The 24,634-nt window shown below is 33.9% G+C and overlaps 1 protein-coding gene across 2 annotated transcripts in view; it reads left to right on the forward strand.

The window, feature by feature from the left end:
* LOC145263752 (inositol polyphosphate 1-phosphatase-like) overlaps positions 1-24,634 on the forward strand; it is a 67,394-nt gene that overhangs the window by 36,009 nt on the left and 6,751 nt on the right. For both annotated transcript variants that reach the window (XM_080120771.1, XM_080120772.1), the window contains exons 3-6: positions 5,597-5,714; positions 8,255-8,401; positions 14,485-14,653; positions 18,106-18,469. In XM_080120771.1, the coding sequence (XP_079976897.1) occupies positions 5,597-5,714; positions 8,255-8,401; positions 14,485-14,653; positions 18,106-18,469 (798 nt within the window). The remainder of the gene's footprint in view (positions 1-5,596; positions 5,715-8,254; positions 8,402-14,484; positions 14,654-18,105; positions 18,470-24,634) is intronic.

Raw genomic sequence — 24,634 nt, forward strand, 5'->3', positions numbered from 1 at the left:
ACATCTCAAGTCAGGAAGTTTACAGCTACAAGAAAATTTATCAAACAATCTGTCTTGCAGTTCCTTCATTTTTTTCACTTTGGTTGCTGCAAGAGATTTCCTGTCAATCTGTTTGGTCCTCTTATAGCAAAATATATTGATATTCTGTCCTATATAACGTTCCCCTAACAAGAATAATTGTGGATTAACTACTTGCCAAATACTAATTAATTCCTTAGCAATTAACATAGAAATCCCACTATTTTTTAAGTGGGGATAACTGTTTTTGAGGAAATAACTAAACTGGGTGACTTGTCGTGAAGTTGGAGTTTGCTGTTTCATCCAAACGACAAGGTGGACAAGCAAATTTTATGAACCACAGGTTAAAACTGAAAGTTGTGCTTTTACTGACATTTTAATCTGAAAAGTAAAATAAATAAATGGATTATAATTGAAGGAAACTGTTTTAGGCTATCTTCCAGTTTCATATATAAAAAAATAAGTGCTAGTTATAAGAATTGATGAAAACTTTGTAGACTTGCATTAGATGTATTGAAGAGAGAGGACAAAACCAAATCAGAGACATAGTAGTGTTTAGTTTAAAGATTTTTAGCAGACTTTAGCTCCTCTTTCGATGATGTGAATTTACTCATAAAGAGAGTCATTCTTGCTGTAGCCGTGCCATTTTAAACGAGTGTTTAGAGTTTGAAAAACCAGTGCTTGTGCATCTATGTTACCATGCTATTTTTAATAGTATTTTCAAGTTAAATTTAATTTTTATGAAATTTTTGTTTATAAAATTTTTAGGTGAAAGTACAGAATAGTTACAACACAACCTCCTATCTTCCCAATGTTAAGAATAGTTTTCTAAATAATAAAGTTATTTTAGCACAGTAACATAGATGCACAATTAAGGAAAACCTTTAAAGCAGTTTCCTTATTTACTCGTATTAATCTTTGTGTGTTATCTGATTTTAAAACTATAATTTTAGAAGAAAAATACTGCTTAAAAACAATTACTCCCTGAAAATAAAAGAAATAAAAATTCGACACTAATTTTCTGCAAAGTATTTTTTATTAAGTAGAAAAACTTGAAAATGTACGTAGTTATGTTTTGTAAAGAATGTGTAGAATAAAATTGTATGGACTATTTTTTTTTTAAATATAAAACTGGAGTATTACCATATTTTAATAAAAATTTCAAATAGAATTTGATGTGAAATATTAGGTTGATTAAAAAATAATGGCATTTTTTGACGTTCATTTGAACGTGAAAAAATTCCATTATTTTTTAACCAACCTAATAGAAAAACAAATTAAAAAAGATAAAACGAATATGTTTAAATTCCCTGCAGACACTTGAAATATAATAATATATATTTTAAACAAGTCTTTTTCGGGTTTTTTTTTCGAAATAATTAAGGCTAAATCGTAATGTTTTCAAATTAAATAATAAACAGACATTAATTTTCAATATCAATAACGAGCGTGTTTTGCAACGGTGAAATCTAAAATGTTCCCACCAAAAAAAAGTTCCTGAAATGAAAAAACGAACTTTGGTCATTATTATTTAAAAAAACATAATTTTGCCTTTACACTTAATATTTATTTTATTAATTCATTATCCTCACTCATTTTATTTAAAAATGTAGTTTAAAACATATTCTAAATAATGATTCCATTTTCTTAACAGTACGGATTGTTTTGATGACGGGACGTTCTTGGCAATTCACTGAAAAACTTTTAATAGCTTCAATTTTTCAACTTTTAAAGTTATTTCCTCAAGCAAAGATAACAATTTTGAAAAAAATATTTTGTGTAGGTCTTTTCTATGTCAATCCCCAACTATCATCACCATTGCCTCACCGGGGTTCCAAAATCGACCTGCTCTACTGTTACAAGTGTCACAATGAGCAGTAGCCCAAGCAGCAATAATCCACAAGAAAATACCAATACAGCTGCTCTTGGCACTGAAGCCAATGGTATATCAGGACCGGTACCAGATATCATTCAAGAGACAATGCATTAGGAGAACTGTGATCACAGACGAAATAGGAAGTGAAATATACATATATTAGGTCATCCCGTAAGTTCTGTCCAAATTTATAAATAAAGAAAAGAAGTGACCAAATGTTGCATTTTATTCAAGAATTTAATCATCAATATACTTTCCCTGATTATCTATGATTTCCTTCCATTTATTAACAAGCTTATTAATTCCATCAGTGTAAAATTCTTTTGGCTTTGATTCGAAGAACTCACAAATGTCAGTTTTAACATCTTTCTGCCTTACAAAAGCTGTTCCTTCTAAATGATTTTGTAAGCTACGAAACAAATGGTAGAACAAGGTCAGGAGAATAGGGTGGATGAGGAATTTTCTCCCAACCAAATTCTTTGATCTTTGTGAAATGATTCTTGCTGTGTGGAGTTGTGCATTGTCCTGATGAAACATCACCCCTTTTTAGTTCACTAGAGCAGGGTTTTTTCCCTCCAAGCTTGGTTCAAATGCCCTATTGCTGACAGTAAATTTGAGCGTCAATTGTTGCATTAGGTGGTAACAATACAAAGTGGAATATTTCTGGCTGCTTCAGCTGCTGAGTTTCCTTTCTTGAACCTATAAAGCATTATATGCCTCAAATGATTTTTAGGCACTTCCATGTACGTAGGATGGTAATCAAACAAATTTAAATTTTATCATTCTATAAAAAAATGTAATCGGTTAAAATGTATCTAAACATAATAATGTAAAAAATTACACAATATACACAATATTTTTTAAGTTTCATTCAATTTAAAAACAGAGGTAAAAATTCTGACAGAACTTATGAGATGACCTGATATAAATCAATTTGTATATATAATATTTTCTTTCTATTCGAAAGCCGGTGCTTGTTGAAAAGGCATGCTCCCAGTTCTGGACCCGTATCGAGGTGGTGATTGAGACTGAAGGCAGCTACATTGAATATATGTCAGCTCTACTACATAATCAAGTTACCTGAATTGATTTTTTCAATAAAAATTTTAAAATAAAGCTGTAGTTTTCTTTAGGACGACACTTTTATTGTTCCACCCTGTATAAGAAGAATCCTTCTACAAACTCAAGTTTTTTTTTTTTACTTAGTTTTCTTTCGCTAATTCTGTCACCTGACAAACCAAACAAATAATATGGGTGCTTTTGTGAATATTTTCCTCTACGACAACATTTAATTTGCCTTTATATTTTAAATCACAGGTTAAAATTCTTGTATTATGAAACCATTATTCTCTTCCCCCTTATAAATAATCTAATGTTAGTACATAAGCTAGTGCATTATTTTCTTCTTTTTGTGTTATGCATTCATTGGTAGTGGAAAGTGGGGAATTTGGTATGAAAAAAAGAAGTGCAAAGACAATATTCCCGGTTGAGGATTTGGTAGTAGTAGTAGGAGGAGATGGAAAAAGCGAGAAGATAGTAAAGGAAAGAGGAGAGTAGGAGTAGAAAAGGACTGAGTAGTGATTCATGAACATTTTCATTGAAAATCACAAACTAATATTATTAACAATTTAAGAATAACCCAATGTTTCCATTCGGTGAAATTTTTAAAACATGCAACATCATCTCATTAACAGTTTTTTCAATTATAGTGAAGAAATTTTGGTTCTTGTCCAGAATTCAACCTATTTAAAAAACAAAAACACAGAAAAATCTTTATAATGTATATACCTGTCAGAGAACATAGATGTCATATCCCAAGAAGCACATAAATTGATCAAGTAGTTTTATTTATAACTAAGAAAATTGAATTTTATGAAGAAGCAAAAAGGGACTGTCTCACATTACCATCCTGAAAAAACAAGGGCAGATAAGCCCACAATAATTCAAACTTGCGATATCAGCCTTGTAATGCCTACAATTTCTCATTAATCGTTTAAAATCGATTTTCTTTATAAAAAAAATACTTTATCATTTTATGTGACTTTTGGAATATGACATTTTCATTCTTTGATGGGTATGTATATCATAAAGATTTTTCAGTGTTTTTGTATTTTATTTAGCTTGAACTGCGGACTTGTGACAAAATTTTATTTATTTTTTAATAATTTATAGCTTACATTTATTTTATAAAAAAATGAGTAACATTAAATTATGGAAGTATCATGACTTCGTCAAATCCCAGTTGTTTCGATAATCAATTTGATTCGACTTAGAAGTTTTATCTTTGGTTTTTAAATAAAGTATCTGTTGCGGTGCAGTAGGATAACCTTCACAAAAATGAACTAAACAAATGTCATATAAGCAAACGGATCTCGTCAACAGTAGAAGGCAATCGAGTTTTAAGCCTAATAACGTCAAAATTAAAATTCTGCTATTGTGAAAACATATAACATGGTACTTATACAGAAGAAGGCCTGTGCTATTGTCAGAATTTTTCAGTCAGTTTACGTAAAACACTGGAAGGTACCAAATGAGAATTTCATTATTTGTTTTTTACATGCAAACATTGGCCAATTTTTTCAATGAAAAAAAGTTATTTCTATTATTACAAAGATAATCCGGTGAAAAATTAATTACAAAAACCATATATTGTTGTTACAAAAAAATATGAATAATTGTTCGACAATTTTTGTGAAACTTTAAGGAAATTAAAATTCAAATCAAGAAAAAAAAAATACTTGTTGTAATGTTAGGTTCATGAATAAATATTTATTTTTTGAATAACAAACAACTGATAACAAACAAAAGAAAAATATTTTGATTTTTTAATGATTTTTTTTCTTTTTTTATGATTTTTTTTGTTTAAATCAAGAGAAATATTTAGCTTTTTTTTTATAGTAAGCCAATGATTTTTTCTTCATTTTATTATTTTTTTTGTTAAAATTAAGAGAAATATTTAATTTTTTTATAATCTAATATATAAACGGCATATGTGTGTCTCTCAGTCGGTCTGTCTGTCTCCATATTTTCAAACTATCTCTTCCAAAACTTAAAGTCGCAGAGCGGCACTAGGGGCCTCAAATGATTGGATTTTTTACGGACCGTTCTTTTATGGGTCTTTAGTCGGTTAAAGTTGTTTTTAAGGGGTCAAAATTTAAAAAACTAATTAAACATTTTGTGCATTCATCTTAGTTTATTTTTAATTTTAAATTTTTAATCGGTTTATATGCATGTCACGTTGGTACAGTGGTAACGTCACCAGCATTGAATGCTACAGTTTCGTTTTTGATTCTAGCTGATGGCACCTAAATATTTTTACTTTTAAAATCTACGACTCTATAATAATATATACGAAATCTGGACAAATTAAAATATTATATTTAAGCATATTTTATGCCCGGGCAAAACTGCTCTCCCCCCAAACCTGCTAGTGAACTAATAATAGCAAATAAATGTTTTCTCAAATGATGTTGTCTGCTGCGATTTCATTGGATCAGTGTTTCGACATGTTTTTGTGCTTTATGTAAGCTGCTCGGAAAATTTTGACTATTGCACTATCTTTATTTTGCATAAGTACCAAAATTATAAATATTCTGATATTAATATAGCTGTGCGTTAATTCCTTTCTTTTATGTCACACTTTCATTAGCAGGAGTATGTCTATTTTATTAATATATTTATTATCTTTTTTTTTGTTTTTAGTTCCCTGGTCTTGGAAAAAATTTGTACGGCGAAGAAAGCAGTGAATTTACAAATGCAATTGGAGAGAATGTTAACATTGAAATAAAACCGACCAAAGAGGAAAACTACAAATTACTTTGTAAGTTGCAATCTATTTAAAAACTTCTCTATCTGCTCTGTCATAAAATATGACATTGTTCGATGGGACTGCAATCTTGCTGAAATATTTTTATTAGTTGTCTCTTGACTCGATAAAAGTTCATTGTCAAGGCTTGTGTCACGACTGCCAAACTATGAATGCCTATTTGGAATTAATATCAACAATAAATATTGTTTCTACACATAATTTTATTGTTAAAAAAAGGCAAAACAAAAAATATTTTCAACAAACACATTTGTGAGTATACAAAATGTGAAATAAATATTTATTTTTATTTTTATGCAAACAGGAAGAAAATTCAGCTACCTTCCATTTTTGTGAAATTTTAACAATAATTATTTGACATCAACGAATATATATTTCACAAATGACAGTTTCTCTTGTGTATTAGAAGAAGGTTTTATGGGGCATAAAATAAGCACAGCCTCCAATTTGAAAATTCAGAGATTTCAGATTTAGACTGGATTTTGTCCATAGCAATTAGACACCAATTAAGCAAAATTCCCTGAATCTAATTTTCCTCTCCATACCCCTTAAGCTTAGGCCTTAAATCTTAGACATTTGTGGAATCAAAATCATATAATAGAGTTTTATGAAAATTGGAATAGTTTTATATTGTTGAGTTTTACGAAAATTGGAATAAACACATAAGGTTTAATATTATTATATCTTGTTCCTATTTTATTAGAGGTGTTAAAATTTGTTAGAGGTTTTCCAGAAAAATATATATACAAAAATGTTAAATATTATCTCTGTACTTTATTGTAGAAAAAAATATGCACCCCACCCACCCTGATAAAATGAAAAGAAATATATAAGGTGCTTATTTATGTTGAGATTCTAGTGAAATATGACGATCCAAATAATAGGAAAATGTACAAATATAAAACAAATTTTATAATGGAGATAAACAAGGTATATATATATATATATATATATATATATATATATATATATACGTTTTATTTTTTATTACCGTATCTTTCTGTTAAGTTACATTATTGTTTCAGCTACCCGGCCTTTTTTTTTTGCCGTCTGTAGCTTCCTCAGACTTTTACAGAAATGTTCGGTATGGTAATAAAAAATAAAACGCATATTTGCTCTATAACAGTATTGAGCACTTTCTTCAGTTTTTATTAATTACCATTTCTACTATATATATATATATATATATATATATATATATATATATAAAAATAATTTTTTTCTTTTAACCTTATTCCTAATTTTCTATTTTATTTTATTTATCAACATAAAATTAATGACTTAATTTTCCTTTATTTTGTTTTTAAATATTTCCAGGAGTATCTGCCTTACTCACGATAAAAATGCTAGTTTTATTTTGATGTCTTTAACTTTTTCCCCCTCCCTATTTTTGCTGATGAGGAGACTGTTTTAAAGGACAAAACTTCTGTCAAATTATTGTCAATACTTATTGTCAATTTCAATAAAATGAACATAGTTTCTGAAACGATCGTACAATCGAGTTGATTTTGTTTGTTTTTCCTTTTGAAACTGATTTTTAATTCACAATTATGAATCGTTTTACTCAATATATATTTTTTTTCTCTCCTCTTTCTCTTCCCTGATCTTTCTTATTTATATTTATGTCTCGGAAGTAGAGTGAAAAGCATATCTTATTTTTCTTTTATTAATATTATTGAAATCTTTTCTTTTTTCCTTGTACACATTTTTGTGAATTATTCCATGGATTTCTGCCTTTGGATTATTATGGACCATCTTCTTCCAATTACGGGATTTCCTTGAATTTTACTTGTACAAATGGAAACTCTTTTAACTTTCTTGAAGTTTTACATTTGGATTTTCCCGTCACTCGATTTGTTATCTTCCACCAGACTATCCATTCATGTGTAATCACCTTTTTCTTCACCATATTCCCTCTGCTCCACTTTTTTTGTTTTCAATTAAGATCTTTAACTTACTTGTTGTTTCATCAAATACTTCTGCATGCAAAATCCGATCCCGCATTTTGCTAATTCCTACCCTCTGATGAGAAGGAAAGTATTTCTTCAAAACTCTGCGGATTAAGGACTATCCATTTATCTAGTGTTTCCTTTTCAGATTAAATATGTTTTTAACTCATTTCAAAGTGTTTTTTAACATATTTTATTAACTGTTTGCTCATATATATATATATATATATATATATATATATATAAAATTTTTATTCATTTATTATTTTTGTAAGACAGTAATCTTTGTACACGCATGTTTTCATTTGAAAAACAACAACAAATCTATCTATCTATCTATCTATCTATCTATCTATCTATCTATATATATATATATATATATATATATATATATATATATATATATATATATATATATATATATATAAATGCACCTTGCTCTTTATTATAGAATGGAGCATATTTTTTTCGTTTCTAACAGCATTTTTTTTTCTAATCGTTTTCTTCAGAAAAATATGAATGACAGTTTTTTTATATTGATTTAAAAAAAAAACAACAAAATGTACAAATGATTCTCTGTTTCAGGTCAAATTTTAGATGGCAACACACATGCTGCTCATTTGTTGGCAAACGCTCTTAATTCCAATCCTAAACCAACGCCAGATCCTCAATTGGACCAGCTCAAAGATGAGATAGAAGTGAGCAAGATTCGAATATGGATCGATCCTATAGGTAATTCTAGGTAATTCTTTTATTGTCACTGAAAATGTCATTTAACAGACAAAATAAAATAGTCTAAGAAGAAAGTACATCCCCTACTCTGTCAAGTGCAGTTCAATTTTTTGTGGTACTTGGAAGTATTGGGTACACAAGATGTGCAATCGAATTACAGGTAAATTGAGATGTCAACCAGTTTGTGTGCAAGAATTGTAAAATAACAACAGATGAGAAGTCAGACTGCAGAAAATAAAGAGTGTTTTTTTAGAGGTGGCAAATTTTAAATAAAAATAAATCACAGAAAAATATTTTCATTATGCATATATGTGGTTTATTCCAAACATTAATTTTTGGCATTTATAATTTAAATACGATTTCGGGCATATGGCCCCCACAGCTTCTGAATATATGGTGTTATCTAGAGGTCAAATTTTACACATTAAATTAGGCTGTATTTTGCCAATAAGGCATTGAATGTTGTCTTCAAAGTGGTCTATTGTGTACGGTTTATCTGTGCAGACATGGGACTTTACATATCCCCAAAGAAAATAATCTAATGAATTAGGTGGCCAGTTGATAGATTCATTTTGTGACATTATTCTTTCATCAAATTTTCAAACATTCATAAAATTTACAGTTTGTAATGCTGTTTGGGTATCAGTCTCTCTTGTCCTTTTTTTTTAATTTAGTTTTCGCCCCAAACAAGGCACATTGTCACTTTGAAGTAGGGGGCTACTATCGGGGACATAAGTTGCAGGGATATTATGAAGAGAGATGAGTAGCAAGATGTCTGTTCACTTTACACTTGAACTTTTGCATGTCAGTACAGTTGGCAAAGCAGAATCCCAGAAGGGAGTTCCAAAGTCTAGCAGTTCTGGGGAAGAAACTATTGAAGTAGACGGCTTTCTTACACCTTGGGATCTCTACTGTGTAGGGGTGGGATTTAGCTGCTTGTTGGATTTGTTGAGGGTATTTATGTCAAGGGGGTACAAGGGCTTGTAGTTCATCAGAGCATTCACCATTAAAATACTTGTAGAACAGGCAGAGGGATGCAACATTTCGTCGATGGGACAGAGGTTGAAGCTTAGATGACAGTTCAGGACCTATCAGGTTGGCGACTCTCTTTTGAACCCTGTCCAGGAGTGATAGACTAGTAGCAGATGCACCAGCCCAAATGTGACAACAATACTCCATTCATGGGTGAATGGTGGCCTTGTAGAGGTACAGGATAATTTCAGGCATAAGTAGTTTTCTAGCACGATAAAGAGAACCCACTTTCTTTGCAGCAGCCTTGGCAATGTCCTCAATGCATCTGTTTCAACTCATGTTCCCTGTGAACATTATGCCGAGGCTTCATGATGAATTGCCAAACCAAGCTGAACTCAAAATAACCGATAGTTACATAATCTGCAATTAAAGGAAATAGAGTTGTTAATTTAAAGTTTGTCACCTCTAAAAAACACCTTATATATTTGGATGGCAAAGCTTTTAATTGGAGACCTGAATTTTTTAGATGAGGTATAATTGTTTGTGTCATTTGGATTAATCAGACTACTGTTCTCATCTTGAGTATTATCTTTAGAGTAAGTTTCTTTTTTCAATGTTGTCATCTAATTTACATGTGTGCCTATACATATCGCTAACACATATGTAAATTAGATGGCAAAATAATAAGTCTCTTTGTTTTATATATAGATAATAAAGAATAATAATACTTACATAATTAAAGGGTACTCTAACTTAACATCTAAATCTGACCCCCAAGATCGCCATGGACATGGAATATGTGCTTACATTAAAGATGGCTTTCCATGTGGTAGGGATATCTCCAGAGAAGACCCTGATTTACCTTATATGTGCTTCCGGGTTGCACTTGCTTACACCACTGCATTTATATTCGCTCTCTATCGCCCCCACAACAGCGGAGTTACTATCCTTAAGAGCATATCTGAAAAAATTGACCACATACTGTCTGCTCATCCTTCAGCTAACATCCACATTTGTGGTGACTTCAATGTCCACAATGCAGAATGGCTGACCCACTCTAACAAGACAGATGAAGGGAGGTTCTGTCATGATTTTGCCATTGCCTATGACATCACCCAGATTGTCCACGAACCCACCCGAGTGCCTAATACTTCCTATCAGTATGTTAGCCTTCTAGACCTTTTTCTCACAACTTCCCCTGAGCTATGTTCAAGTTCCGTTCTGTCTCCTCTGGGATCTTCTGATAAAAACGAAATGCAATAAGTGTGGAGATGTACCTCCCCACCGTACTGTATATTGATACTCTACCGCTGACTGGGATAGCTTCCGTACACTTATATCCGATCTACCACTGCATTCCATGTTTAAAAAAGATGTGTCCGCCATAGTATCAGACCTGACTGAATGGCTAATTGTAGGCATAGACCGATTCATACCATCCAAAAAATTCCAACAAAAACCTAACAGCCAGCCATGGTTCTCTCCAGAATGTGCTGCTGCCATCGCGCACAGAAATCACTTTTTCCATAGCTACCAACATAATAGATGCACTGAGACTAAAGCTGCCTTCAGGACTGCCAGCAACCACTGCAAAAGAGTAATAAAAAATGCAAGAGAGCTATATGCTCAGTCCGTTAAATCCAAAGTAGCTGAGCAGCGGCTTGGTTCCCACCAGTTTTGGCAAATAGCAAACAGGATCCTGAACAGAAGCGTGCATTGTATCCCAACCATCACCAATGGACCTGAGGTCATCTCGTCAGCATCAGACAAGGCCAAACTATTTGCCAAGAACTTTGCAGCTAATTCTACCCTATGCGACGAAGCCCATCAACTCCCCATATTTCCTCCTATAACGGACACCACGCTCTGCAACATACAAATATCTGTGCGTGATGTCGCCAAGCTAATCAAGAACCTTGATTCCAGTAAAGCAACTGGCCCTGACGGCATTCCAATCATTGTGCTGAAAAAGCTTCAATTAGAACTTGCCCCCATACTTACAAAACTGTTTAAGCGTTGCCTTAAAGAGAAGTGCTTCCCAACACCCTGGAAAACCTCATCAGTATGCCCTGTATTTAAGAACTCAGGTGATAAGTCCTCTCCCTCTCAGTACAGACCAATAAGTCTCCTGTGTGTCATGAATAAGCTGCTGGAATACATATTAAATAGAGAAGTAGTCAACCACCTAAGCAGAAATAACCTTCTTAGTGACATGCAATATGGTTTCCGTTCTGCCAGATCTGCAGCAGATGTGCTGTTATATCTCATAGGATTAGCGAATCTCTTGACAAAGGCTTTCTCTCTAGGACAATTGCTCTTGACATATCAAAGGCCTTCGATAAGGTATGGCATAAGGGCCTACTTCACAAGATTTCCAGTTACGGTATTACTGGAAATGTTTTCTCGGTCATAAAATCATTTTTCTCTAATAGACCTATAAGAGTAGTAGTTGATGGGCAGAAATCAGAGACCATCAATATTAATGCTGGAGTCCCTCAGGGGTCCATCCTAGGCCCAACTCTCTTCCTGATCTACATCAATGATCTCCCAAAACACATACTTAAATCATTCGTTGACATCTATGCTGATGACACGACCATCTATGGCAACACATCAAAGGCCGTAAATGACAGATTCACTCTCCTCTGATCTGAAAGCGCGTGGGGCAGTGGGGGGGGAGGTGGCTGGTTACTTTTAATGCATCTTAAACTAAGTTCCTATCTTTACATCATCAACACTCTGATCCCCATCTGGCATCAATTGATATACGTGGCTCTCGTCTAGGGGAAGCTCCATGTTTTGACAAGCTTCTGGGCTTGACCTTTACCCCTGACCTGAAATGAAATGCGTACATCAAGTCAGTTGCCAGGATCGCTGGAAAAATGTTAGGATCCTTCTACCGCTCCAGAAGATATCTCACCCCTGATGCAATTCTCTATCTATATAAAGGCCGAGTATGTCCAAGGATGGAGTACTGCTGCTACATCTGGGCAGGAGCTGCTAAAAGCAGCCTATCCTGCCTTAACAGAGTACAAAATAGGCTTCGTGGCCTAGTGGGTGATGCCTTTTTCTCTTCCCTGCAACCTCTCTCCCACAGGAGAGACATTGCAAACCCATCTTTGTTTTATCGTTACTACCATGGCAGGTGCTCATCTGAACTCCAATCTCTGGTCACCCCCTTGCCAATCTTTCACGAAAAACATCCGTCTAGCTGAAACCACTGTCAAAAATTTTCCCCACTCCTTATCTGTGCCGAAATCAAAATGTAGATTCCATGAACGAAGCTTCTTTCTTAGAAGTGCACGCCCGTGGAACTCTGTTCTGGTTGCCTGCTTCCCACCTGTCTACAACCTGGATGTCTTCAAGTCCAATGTGAACAAATTCCTGATGAACCGCCTCCTTAAGACACTTTATTAAATCTCCAACACTAACGTACTGTACACACAATAACCCTTATCCCGAGTGGCTTCCGGGCCTTGATAAGTGGTGACTACTTTGTAAAAAAAAAAAAAAAAAAAAAAAAAAAAACTTCTATATGATTATAATAATAACAATAAGGTTCTTGTCCAAAATTCCCCCATATATTAAAAAACAGAAATCTAGAAAAATCTATATGATGTACATACCGGTGACAGAAAGAAAATATCATACACTAAAAATCATGTAAATTGATCAAGTAGTTGTATTTTTGAATAAGAAAATCAAATTTTATGGCTAAAACTATGTGTAATAATGTAGCGACGCCATCTTAAAAACAATCTGAAGGAAGAAGGAGGATAAATCCAAATCATTACAATTTTCAAGATTTTAGAAAGCTATTCTTAACATGGGAAGAGGGACAGCATTAGAAAAACTCAAATTTACTCAAAGTTGTAGCACTCTTTCTGAAGCTAAGCCTAGGTCTCTTTGGACTTGTGGACCAGCACTGAGTCCTGCTGCCACACTCATGGTCTACTAGCACCCACCTGATTGCACTAAGGGATCACCACACTCTTCAGCACATCCAGGTAAACTTTGGTGTTGACTTTCAAGCCGACTTCAAAGATGTGAGGTGGCATGATGTGGCCTTTACTTGAAACCACACCAAAGACCATAACCGTGACCAGAAACATCATTGAGCTGTGCCCTCAAGTGTTGAATTTGCGTTTTGAGGTCCTGTTGTCATAACTTGGGTCAGTGGAGAGCATGAGTTGTACAGTGGCGCATCTCTGATCTCGCTCGTTGAGCATTGTGTCACTTTCAGACATGATAGAAGACTTTTATCGCTCTTGGGATTTGTACACAACTGGCCAACTAGTAGATGATCTGCAGCAAAAGAAGAAAACCAGTTTTCATCAAATGAAAATGGAATCGTGCCTTTTTTTTTACAGCGACAATTTTATCATTCCACCCTGACATTTGTAAAAAATTTTCACTAGTTTTAATCCTTCATTTTTAGTTATACATTGTGAGATTCGGCTTGTGAACCAATGACACACAAGATTGCAAATTTTCTCATTTCCAACAAACATTGAATGCTCATAATTTGGTGTACCATTGTTTATGCTTTGCAAAAATCGCCATGTCTACATAAAAAGTATTGGTTCTTGACCAAAATTCCCCCAATATTATAAAACAAAACTAAAGAAAAATCTGTATGATGTACATTACTTATGACAAAATGAAAATTTCACATTCTAAAAATCACGTAAATTGATAAAGTAGTTTTATTTGTATAAAGAAAATCATTTTAAACCGATTAATGGAAATTCATAAGCATTACAATATAAATCTCGATTTGAATTATTACTGAGTTATCTACCTCGTTTTTAAGATTTTTTTTTTTTCAAAATGGCGGGCGGAGAGAGTCACTCGTCTTATACTTATAAAATTTGATTTTCTTATTTAAAAATAACACTACTTGATCAATTTATGTGATTTTTGGAATATGGTATTTTCATTTTGTCCCGGGTATGTACATCATGCAGACTTTAGTTAATTTTTGTTTTTGCATATAAGAGGAATTCTGAACCAGAATCAAGGTATAATGGAAAATTTTTTTTTTAGTTTGGAGAATCTATATTTAAAGTTTCTTAGGTTTGCTAATTTTAGCAGCATTATTTAATTTTCAGATTCAACAGCTCAGTATATTCAAGGCAAGACAAGCAAGCCAGATGAATATGGAGTTATCTATGAAGGTTTGGAATGTGTGACTGTTTTGATTGGTGTTTACCAAGTTGATACTGGTCTACCAATTGCTGGTGTTGTCTTTCAACCATTTTACAAACTTGAAGGTGACAGGTAAAATATGATTTTTCTTCTGACTTAATAGATTAATATAAAAATACCTATTATATTTCGAGTGCTACCAGATCAGATTGGCTTAAGATACTGGTTTACTGACCAAAAATGTACCAAACATTGGTGTTATTGTTTTTTTTTTTTTCCTTTTCCTTTGCAAAACTCAATCATGTTCTGCAAAATCAAAAACAAAAACCACCTTTTACTTTTACTTCTACAAAATAATCAAACCAAACGCCATAAATAAGTATTTGGAGATATAAAGAACTTGAAGCATAAAAACTTTTGCCAAAGCTATTGGATTTGATATTAAATAACACAAAAATTGTTGATATGCTATTAAACAAAAACAACCGAGCAACTAGTATTTTATAACATTTTTTTCAAACCTGGACAGCACCGGATTATCTTGTTGGTAATCATAGGGGTCAGATGTGATAGTGACGTGTTTGACATGAGGTTTAAGAGAAATGATAAATCGGATTTCTTTTGAGATATCGTGGAGAAAAATTAATTTCCCAACGAAATAAAATAGACAGGTTGGTGTCAGAAGTCTAGCTGAGTGACCAAAAAAATCTTAGAAATAAGTCATGTATCTTGTGTCAAGCAAGAGACCACCTTGCAGATGATAACTAAAATAACTTGGATAATGAACGAGAGAAAGAGAGAGAGAGAGAGAAAGCGAGTTCAAAAGGCAAAGAAAGAAAAGAAAGAGAATTAAAGAGAGAATCAGAAAAAGAGATAAGAGAGGAGAACAAAGTAGTCTCAAAGAGATGGGAGGCAAATTTAAGGATTCAATAAAACTATTGGTTTGGCAGATAGGAGAGACTTTCTGCTACCTTTGAATGAGACAGGTCAGCATTTTGGACTGATTGCCCTGTGCTGAGATCTCTGAAAGAGTAAAGTGGAAAAGCTCTTTCTTTCTCCTCCAACCAAGAAGCTGTTTGAAAGAATTCAAGTTGAAAATCCTGCATCTTGAAACAATTTATGTTGACTGAGTCCAAAAGAACTTGAGGAGTTTAAATTTTCTTTTGCACAAGTTGGATCTGGAATTAGCTTATGCAATAATTATTTTCGTTTATAAGAAACTGATCTCTGAAGTTTTTATTGATTATTAATTGTTTTGATCTTTGGAAGATAATTCAGTTAATTTCCAGATCTACCTTGGAAACCTGACACCCAAACTGCAGCTGCGAGAGGCCCATATCTGCCAGCAATGCCAGTGCACTTGTGAAAAAAGAACATAAACCTGATGACTGACAACGAACAACTAACGTGTTAAAGATCCTGCCACACAAACTTAGGGTTGTGCATGTATTGTGCGCTCTGAGCATCAGAGTGGTAATCTCAGTGACCAATGAGTGTCTTTTTGATGAAGATGAAAGTGTAGCCATTGGGACTTAGGGTTAGAACCCTTGCACTGAGGTCGACAACACAAGCCTCCCAACCTATTAATGCAAATTGGTTCTGTGACACAAGATTGTGCGATCTCCCCCACAGACGTGGTTACATTTTAATATTTGTAAATACAGACTTTGGAATTCCCTCCCTGCTTCCTGTTTTTGTTTGACATAGTGAAAGAGGGTATGACCACATAGAGTTGGGTGATTCTATTTAAGACCATGTGTGATAAGAATGGATGGCACTCCTGCATTACATGGATGGCGCTATTTTTTTTTGTATGTTTCACTAAACTGTTGCCAGGTGGTGCTTCTCTCCATTCAAATTGTTTATTAATTTAAAAATTAAAACTACAATATATTGTTGACCCTTCAACAGGTGCCACAAAAAAATAAAACTATATTTTGTTACAGTGACAATTTTATTTCAATTAAAAATGTTTCGGAAAATTTAAATTAAATCATTCAGGAAAAAAATCCAATTTTACTTTAATTCCAAAAATGTTTTGGGAAAAAAAAAAATTCAATGTTGCTTTAATTTAAAAGTTATTTTATTAAAATTATATTTTCTTACGCAGACATTTCAATAAATGTTTTTACAATTATATATTGATACATTTTTATCCAATAAATGTTTTGAGTTTTTAAATTTTTTTGTGATCGGAAAAAAAATCTTGTTTGTTATTTATTTGCAATGTTATTTAACCAAGAAGAAATTGGAGTTATTGCCCCTAACAACGGCGCCGTCCATGTAATGCAGAAGTGCCAAATGAACCAATGAGATGTCAGAACAGCTTTATAAAATATACTGAATTGTTTTGAATTCTTTAATGATATCTTTCCATCTAAACACGAAAAGACCACTACATTTCTGCTGATTGTGACTAGATTAATTCTTTGCCTTTGAGCTAATTGCCAGGGCTGCTGCGAGGAAGGTGGGCTTTCCTTTATAGTGCTGGAAGGTTACTCACACCTGAGAGTATCCTGTATCTCTACAAAGCCACTATTTATCCATGCATGGAATATTGTTGTCACTTCTGGGCTGGTGCATTTGCCACTAGTCTGTCTTTCATGGATAAGGTTCAGAAAAGAGTCGCCACCCTAATAAGTCCCACACTGTCGGTCAAAGTCCAACCTCTGTCCCATCATCGAAATGTGGCATCCCTGTGCCTGTTTTACAAGTACTTTAATAGAAAGTTGTTGGACGAACTGAAAGCATTGGTGTCCCCTCCACATAAATACCCCAAGTTCAAGTGTAATGTGAACAGACATATTGCTGTCCAACTGCTTATATCCCTGCAAATCTGATCCCAGATAGTAGCTCCTTATGACTTACTGGCACTGTGCATTATTTGGGGTGAAAAAAACAGTTTAAAAAAAAGTTATTCAAACTGGAGTTACGGTGTCATTTTTTTTTCCATGGAACTACATTTTTTTATTTCAGATTTCAAGAATGTTGTGGTCTCGTTTATAAATACTGTTTTGTAACCAGTTAGTTAGCAACTTTCTTTCCTTACTGTTAAAAGTTTTCACCATGGATTTCGTGCACACTGGGATTAATGCACGTGAACATTTACTTTATCAGGAATTTCTGCCTTATCAAGTAACCATGAACAATTTTCTTCCAAATTTTTCTCTTTTATCCTGATACAGGATTTATTTGGGATTGTCTTCACTAAATATTTCTGGACATTCTCTAAAAAAATATGGACTTTATTTACACATTGATGAAAACTAGTCCCAAGAGAGAAGTTGGAGTGGACAGGTCCATTCCATGTGGAGTTGTTGTCCATCTAAGATCTAGGAAGAAAGAGAGTGTGTTACCAGTTTAAGTTTTTATAAACTTGGTCATGTGACTCAGAGCTAGCTTCTGATTGGACAGGCCAGGAAGAAAGTGTATTTCAAAATCTCCAGCCGTGAGAATTCGCTCCTGCTTGTATTTGTTGCAATTTTGTCTGCCACAAGGGCATCACCTACTAGGTTTTGAAGCCAGTTTTGAACTCTATCAAGGCTGTAATGTGAAATTTTTTTTTTTCCTTTCTTTCTTTTTAGTTGGAAAAGCCGATGCTTCTGGGGAATCTGTTATGGAGATATCAAACTACATTCCAACAAAACAATAGACGATATATCACCTTCCTCAAAACAAGAGCATGGTTTAGTTATCACCAGTTCCAGTGAAGATGATGAAGTCCAAGCAAAACTGAAAAAAGGTTTCAGATTATGCCACTCTGCTGGCGTCGGTTACAAGACTGTGTGCGTACTAGACCGTACAGTAGATGCCTATCTACTCAGCAAGGACAGTTCATATCACTGGGATATCTGTGGTCCCCATGCAATTCTGCTTGCTTTGGGCGGAGGCATAGTTGCTTACAAAACTGCCTTGAAAAAAGAGTGCAATGATGTAAACCAATTACAGGTGAGACATTTTTATTTTACTGTTCTTATGTAATTGTTTATCTGATAGCATAATCCCTGATAATATTGTGTCTGAGATGGGTATATTTGCTGATGATACAACACTCTATAACATGGACGAGAGAAGAACGGATGTACATAAGTCTAAGACAATGGCAAAATCATTAGAAAAAGGTCCTCTAGACTGTAATGGAATGGGTCCGCAAATGGATGGTAACATTTAATGCTAGTAAAACTAAGCTATTTTCTTTTAACAATTACAAAACGTCTCTCCAACCGCAGATATCCATAACAAATAACACCCTACCTGAGAATTTTTCCTTCAAACTCCTCAGGCGAACATTTCACAGGCAATATTAACTGGAACAAAGACATTGAGGACATTGCGAAGGCTGTTGCAAAGAGGGTGGGTTCCCTCTATTGAGCTAGAAGACTACTCACACCTAAGAGTATCCTGTAGCTTTACAAGGCTACTATTCGCCCATGCATGGAATATTGTTGCCATATCTGGGCTGATGCATCTACTACTAGTCTCTCGTGCTTGGATAAGGTCCAAAAAAGAGTTTTCAATCTAATAGGTCTTATTTTGTCAACTAAGCTCCAACTCCTGTCCCATCTCTGCAATGTTGCATCTCTGTGCCTGTTTTATAAATATATTAATGTAATGTGCTCTGATGAACTCGTTGCACTTGTGCCCTCTTGATGTACATATCCTCGGCAAACCTGCTTAGCAATAAAATCTCACCCCTTCACTGTTGAGGTCCCTAAATGCCAGAAAGCTTTCTAGTTTAATAGTTTCTTCCCTCAAACAGCTAGACTTTGGAATTCTATTTCTGCTATGTGCTTCCCTGACTGTACTGATATGCAGAAGTTTAAATGTAATATAAACCAACATCTTGTTAATCTTTCCTAGGCATTGTCCGAAATAGTAGCCACTTCGTCCAAGTGGCGATATTAGGGGTGAATGTGAGCAAAAAAAAAAACAAATAAAAAAAAATAATAATCTAGTGCTTATTCAGAATCAAACCTATTTTAAAAACTAAATTGCATAAAAATCTTTATGATGTATGTACCTATCATGGAACAAAGATGTCATATTCTAAAAATCAGATAAATTGATCAAATAGTTTTTTCTTTTATAAAGAAAATCATTTTTAAGTGACTTTAAGCGATTAATATGAAATTACATTGCATTACATTATTACAAGGCTGATCTCGCAAATCTGAATTATTTTGAAGTCATTTGCCCTGGTCAATTTATATGATTTTTGGAGTAGTAAAATCCCCCTCTCACTGTTGAGGTCACTAGATGAGGAAAAACCTTTTACTCTAATAGTTTCTTCCCTCGCACTGCTGCTGAAGTTTAAATGTAATGTGAACAAACATCTTGGTGATAAATTCCTCACAGTCCCTCTGCTAGGTACAATCCTAAATAGTAGCCACTTATGTTTGAGGTGAAAAACAGTAAAAAAAAAAAAACATTTTGCTTTTTAATCCTAAAATAATGAATTTTTAAAATCTCCTCAAAATCACAAAATTATCCAATCATACAAAAAAATTTTCAGTATTTATTAACAAATTAATTCCACTACTTTAACCTCCCCCCTCTTCATTTCAATGACGTAATATGTCTTATTATACTCATAGCTAAAAATCTTTTACAACGAGATATGTTTTCAGATCCAAATAAACATTTTCTTACAGCAATTCTCAGTGGAAAATCATATTCAAAATCATACATTTTAATTTATATTATTTGGATTATTGTTCTCGTCTTGAGTGTTATTTGCACAAATTTTCGGCCGATGTCACCTCTGACTTTCTTCAGGTGTATCTTGTTGAAATCGGAAATCTTTTGAACTCAGGAATCTGCCCGGAATTTCAAATTGATCTCTTTAATTTAATCCTGGAGGGGCGGGGGGGGGGGCATGCTCTCTTTTTCCATCTGCTGTGATCGGATAGAAGTCTTAAGTAATTTGCAATTGTACCCTGAGTATTGCCCGCGCTAAGGATTGAACCTTCATCCTCCAAAAGAACATAACTTTCACAACTGATTTTTACTAAGTACTTTAACTGTTATGCCACGGGCCCTTGCATGGATTAAATAAAGGGTTTTGTTTGAAATTCCATACAGATTCTTGAGTCAGACAAAAAGATTTCCGAGTTCAACAAGATACACCTGAAGAAGTCGGAGGTTACAGTGGCTGAAACGTGGTGCGAATAACACTAAATATGAGAACAATAGTCTAAATAATTCAAAATATAAATCCTCATCTAAAAAATTCTGAAACATAAATTTAAATGCTAACGACAACAAAAGAAAATAAAATCTCTTGAGAGCTTTAAATTTTTTTTCATTTGAACTTTTCAGTGATATCTCTTTAAAGAGGTGGTCACTGAGTTTTACCTATGGGTATAAGACGTATTTTGTCCTGGAAATGAAGAAGGGTTTAGGGAATGCTTGTTTGCATCCCTAATAAAATACTTGATAGTTGAACACGAAGCATGAAATGAAAAACAAAACATTTTTTACAACGAAACAACAAAAAGTTTACTTCGACGGTTGAAAGTTGGACTGAAAGTGTCTGGGTGAGAAAAACGAGAAGCAGAAAGTTCTTAGGGTGTCGCAAATCAAGCAGCAGTTATCTTCAAGTGAAAAACTGCCTATGCTGGCATGGACAGAGACAAGAGAGAGAGGAAAGAGATCTGTCATTGATGCTTACCGGGTTCTCTGTTGGCTGAGGTTTCCAAAGAGACTAAAAAATGTTTCTTAGGGAACAGAAGGAATCAATGCGCCCTTCCATCTGATTTGTTAGTGTGTGGCCATATATTACGAGATTGTTGGGGTGGGGAGGTATGCACGAGAGAAAATAGATCTTTATGTCACATTCAATGCTGCTAAGACTAAGCTTGTTTCCTTCAATAATTACAAGAAACCTTCTCTACCACCAATAGCAATGGCCAAGAACACATTGCCTGAAAGTACTTCTTTTAAACTCCTCGGCCTAACATTTACAGGGAATATGAACTGGAATAGATACATTGAGAGCATTGCCAAGGCTGCTGCAGGGAAGGTTGGCTCCCTCTACCGTGCTAGAAAACTACTTACGCCTGACAGTATCCTATACCTCTATAAGGCCACCATTCGCCCATGTATGGAGTACTGTTGTCACATCTGGGCTGGTGCATCTGCTGCTTGTCTCTCGCTCCTGGACAGGGTTCAAAAGAGAGTCGCCAACCTGATAGGTCCTGAACTGTCATCTAGGCTTCAGCCTCTGTCCCATCGATGAGATGTTGCATCCCTCTGCCTGTTCTATAAATACTTTAATGGTGAATGCTCTGACGAACTGCAAACACTTGTAGCTCCCCGACGTAACTACCCCCAACAAACGCGACAAGCTACTAAGTCTCATCCCTTTACACTAGAGATCCCTAGGTGCAAGAAAGCCTTTTACTCCAATAGTTTCTTCCCCAGAACTGCGGGTCTTTGGAACTCCCTTCCAGGATTCTGCTTTCCCAACTGCACTGATATGCAGAAGTTCAAGTGTAAAGTTAACAAACATCTTTCTACTCATCTCCCTTCAGAATGACCCTGCTAATTAAGTCCCTGATAGTAGCCCTCTGCTTCAAAGTGGCACTGTGCCTTGTTTGGGATGAAAATTACAAAAAAAAAAAAAAAAAAAATTTTATTTGTAACTAGCATGGATACCAAGTGTTTCCCGGTTGTTCAATTTTGACACAGTTGCTATACTAAAGATATTGAGTAACCACCACAGAAGAACAGGATCACCCATAAAAAAAAAAAAAATAGGTGATAATTTCCCCACCAGATATTTTGGCAGCCTGTGCGCTAGAACTCCCCCCCCCACACCCCTACAAAAAAAAAACAATGAATCAAAACAACTTTTCTTTCAATCAAAAAAGCAGCGAGTGTCTGTGCAATCACAAAAAAATTTTTTTTTAAATTAGCTGTGGTAGGCAGGCTCAAACCTGAAATGCAAAAGAGGGACAGTGTGTGTGTGTCAGCACTAACCCTATTCAGGTTTAACCGGCTTCCTCCAAGCGGTCCCCAGTTGCATGTATATCCCTGTTAGGGGAGATGACGACGTTAGGTTTTTGCAATTCCTCCTACATACAGCGCCTGGAATTGCCAAATTAGTTGCCCATTTTAGTAATGATCATGCTCCACGTTGCTTAACTTCGGTTATCTGATGGGAACCGGTGTGTCAACGTGATTATGTCATACAGGAAAGAGGGATAGAAGGGAAAAACATTACTGGCAAACGCTTTAGCCTATCAGATCACGACGACTTATGACGCCATGACCCTGCAAAATAACGTTTTTAAACATACCTTCAGTTTGCTACATGTACATGACTTTCGAAAGTCCCAACACAAAAAGTGACCCATCCCCTTGCAAGAAATGGTCCAAAGGATCGCTCTTTCAGATGGTGTTGGTTTCGATCCGGTCCAATGCGGTTGACAAAAGTTTTTAGCGGACATATGAACACACAAATGCACAAACACACGGACGTTTGAGATTTAGTTAACAGAAGAAGAAGAAGGAGACAAGGGTATAATAATTGAAGTGACTTAAAACAATTAAAATTTTTTCAAGAATAAAATAAATTTGGCTATAGTCAGCTAATGTCTTTGCTACTTTTTTTGCAGAGTTCTACCAGAAGTGGTGACAAGGCAAATCAGTTTCTTTCACTTTTTTTGTTATTCAGTATTTGTATTTTGAAGCGATTTATTGAAAGAAAATATAAAAAAGCACATTATTGAACAGTATATGATAAAAATTAACAAAATTATACAGATAAAAATAACACAATTAGTCTTTATTTGCATTTTTATTTACAAAATAAAAAAAAATATAAAAGTTTTTATTTTATTTGAAATTTTATAAAAAATACATGTTTATGAAAGTGTAAAAATAATTTGTTTTTATTCGAAATTTTATAATAAATATATGTTAGAAAATTTTTAAAATTAAAAAAAAATTTTTCAAACATCACAAAAAGGCATATTCAATACAGAATACCCAATAACAAAAAAAAGCGAAGGAACTGATTTGCTTTTCACCACTTCCAGTAGCGCTCTGCAGAAAATTAGTGAAGACATTAGCTGACTATAACCATAAATTCTTTATATTAATACGTATTTATTTAATTAATTAATAAATTATGAACATTTAATAAAGATCAAATAATTCTGTGAATCTTTTTTTTTTCAATCCAAGGTTATTCATTTTGTATTATTAATTAATTTCAGTGTTATCTCTTTGTAGAGGTGGTAACTGAGTTTTGACTATGGGTGTAATAAAACATATTTTGTCCTTGAAATGAAATGGCAAATAGAGTAGTTCAAGTGACCTTAAAACAATCTTATGAAGTTGTTTTTGTTTTGTTTTTTCCATAAAAAATCAATACTTTATATTAACACTAGCAGTTCAGCTCGGCTTTGCTCGGGCCCTAGGTACTGGTCATAACTATGTGCATATGTATATATATATGTTATATTATAAATAGGCATATGGTGGCAGGAAAGAACCAGACAAACAATATAAGTTTAATTTTAAGCGATTGATTGCTTTATTGCTTTAAATTTAAGCGATTGATTGCGTTTATTTTTAAAATAAATCTAAAAAAACTCAAATAAAATAAAATGTTCAACAACAGTTTGTTCATGCTGTTAATTGTTCATTCAGCATTTCAGTCCTTATCGGCGATTGAAGAAATATACAAGGGAGACAACTCAACATAGACAATAATTTTTTGATAAAAACATGTCAACGTACGTTATTCTTTGTGTCGGTTTGTTTGACAACAATATGGAAAAACAAGAATCTGTTTTTGATGAAAGATTTTCAAGGGAAGCAACTTAACAACTTAACCATGTTTTGTTGATAAATTATCTGTATATGCTATTCTTTTATGGTATTGTTTTGTTAATAATATTGAAGAATAGGAGCTTACTTTTAAGTGAAAAATGTTCAAGGAAGACCACTTAGCATAAATAATAAGTTTTTGATAAAAACATGTAAACGTACGTTATTCTTTGTGCCGGTTTGTTTTGACAAAAATATTGGAAAAACAAGAATTTGTTTTTCGATGAAAATTATTCAAGGGAGACAACTTAGCGGCCTTATCATCTATTTGACGTG

Source organism: Euprymna scolopes, chromosome 39, assembly GCF_053919585.1.
Source record: "Euprymna scolopes isolate OS-2025 chromosome 39, ASM5391958v1, whole genome shotgun sequence".
Classification (NCBI taxonomy): Eukaryota; Metazoa; Mollusca; class Cephalopoda; order Sepiida; family Sepiolidae; genus Euprymna; species Euprymna scolopes.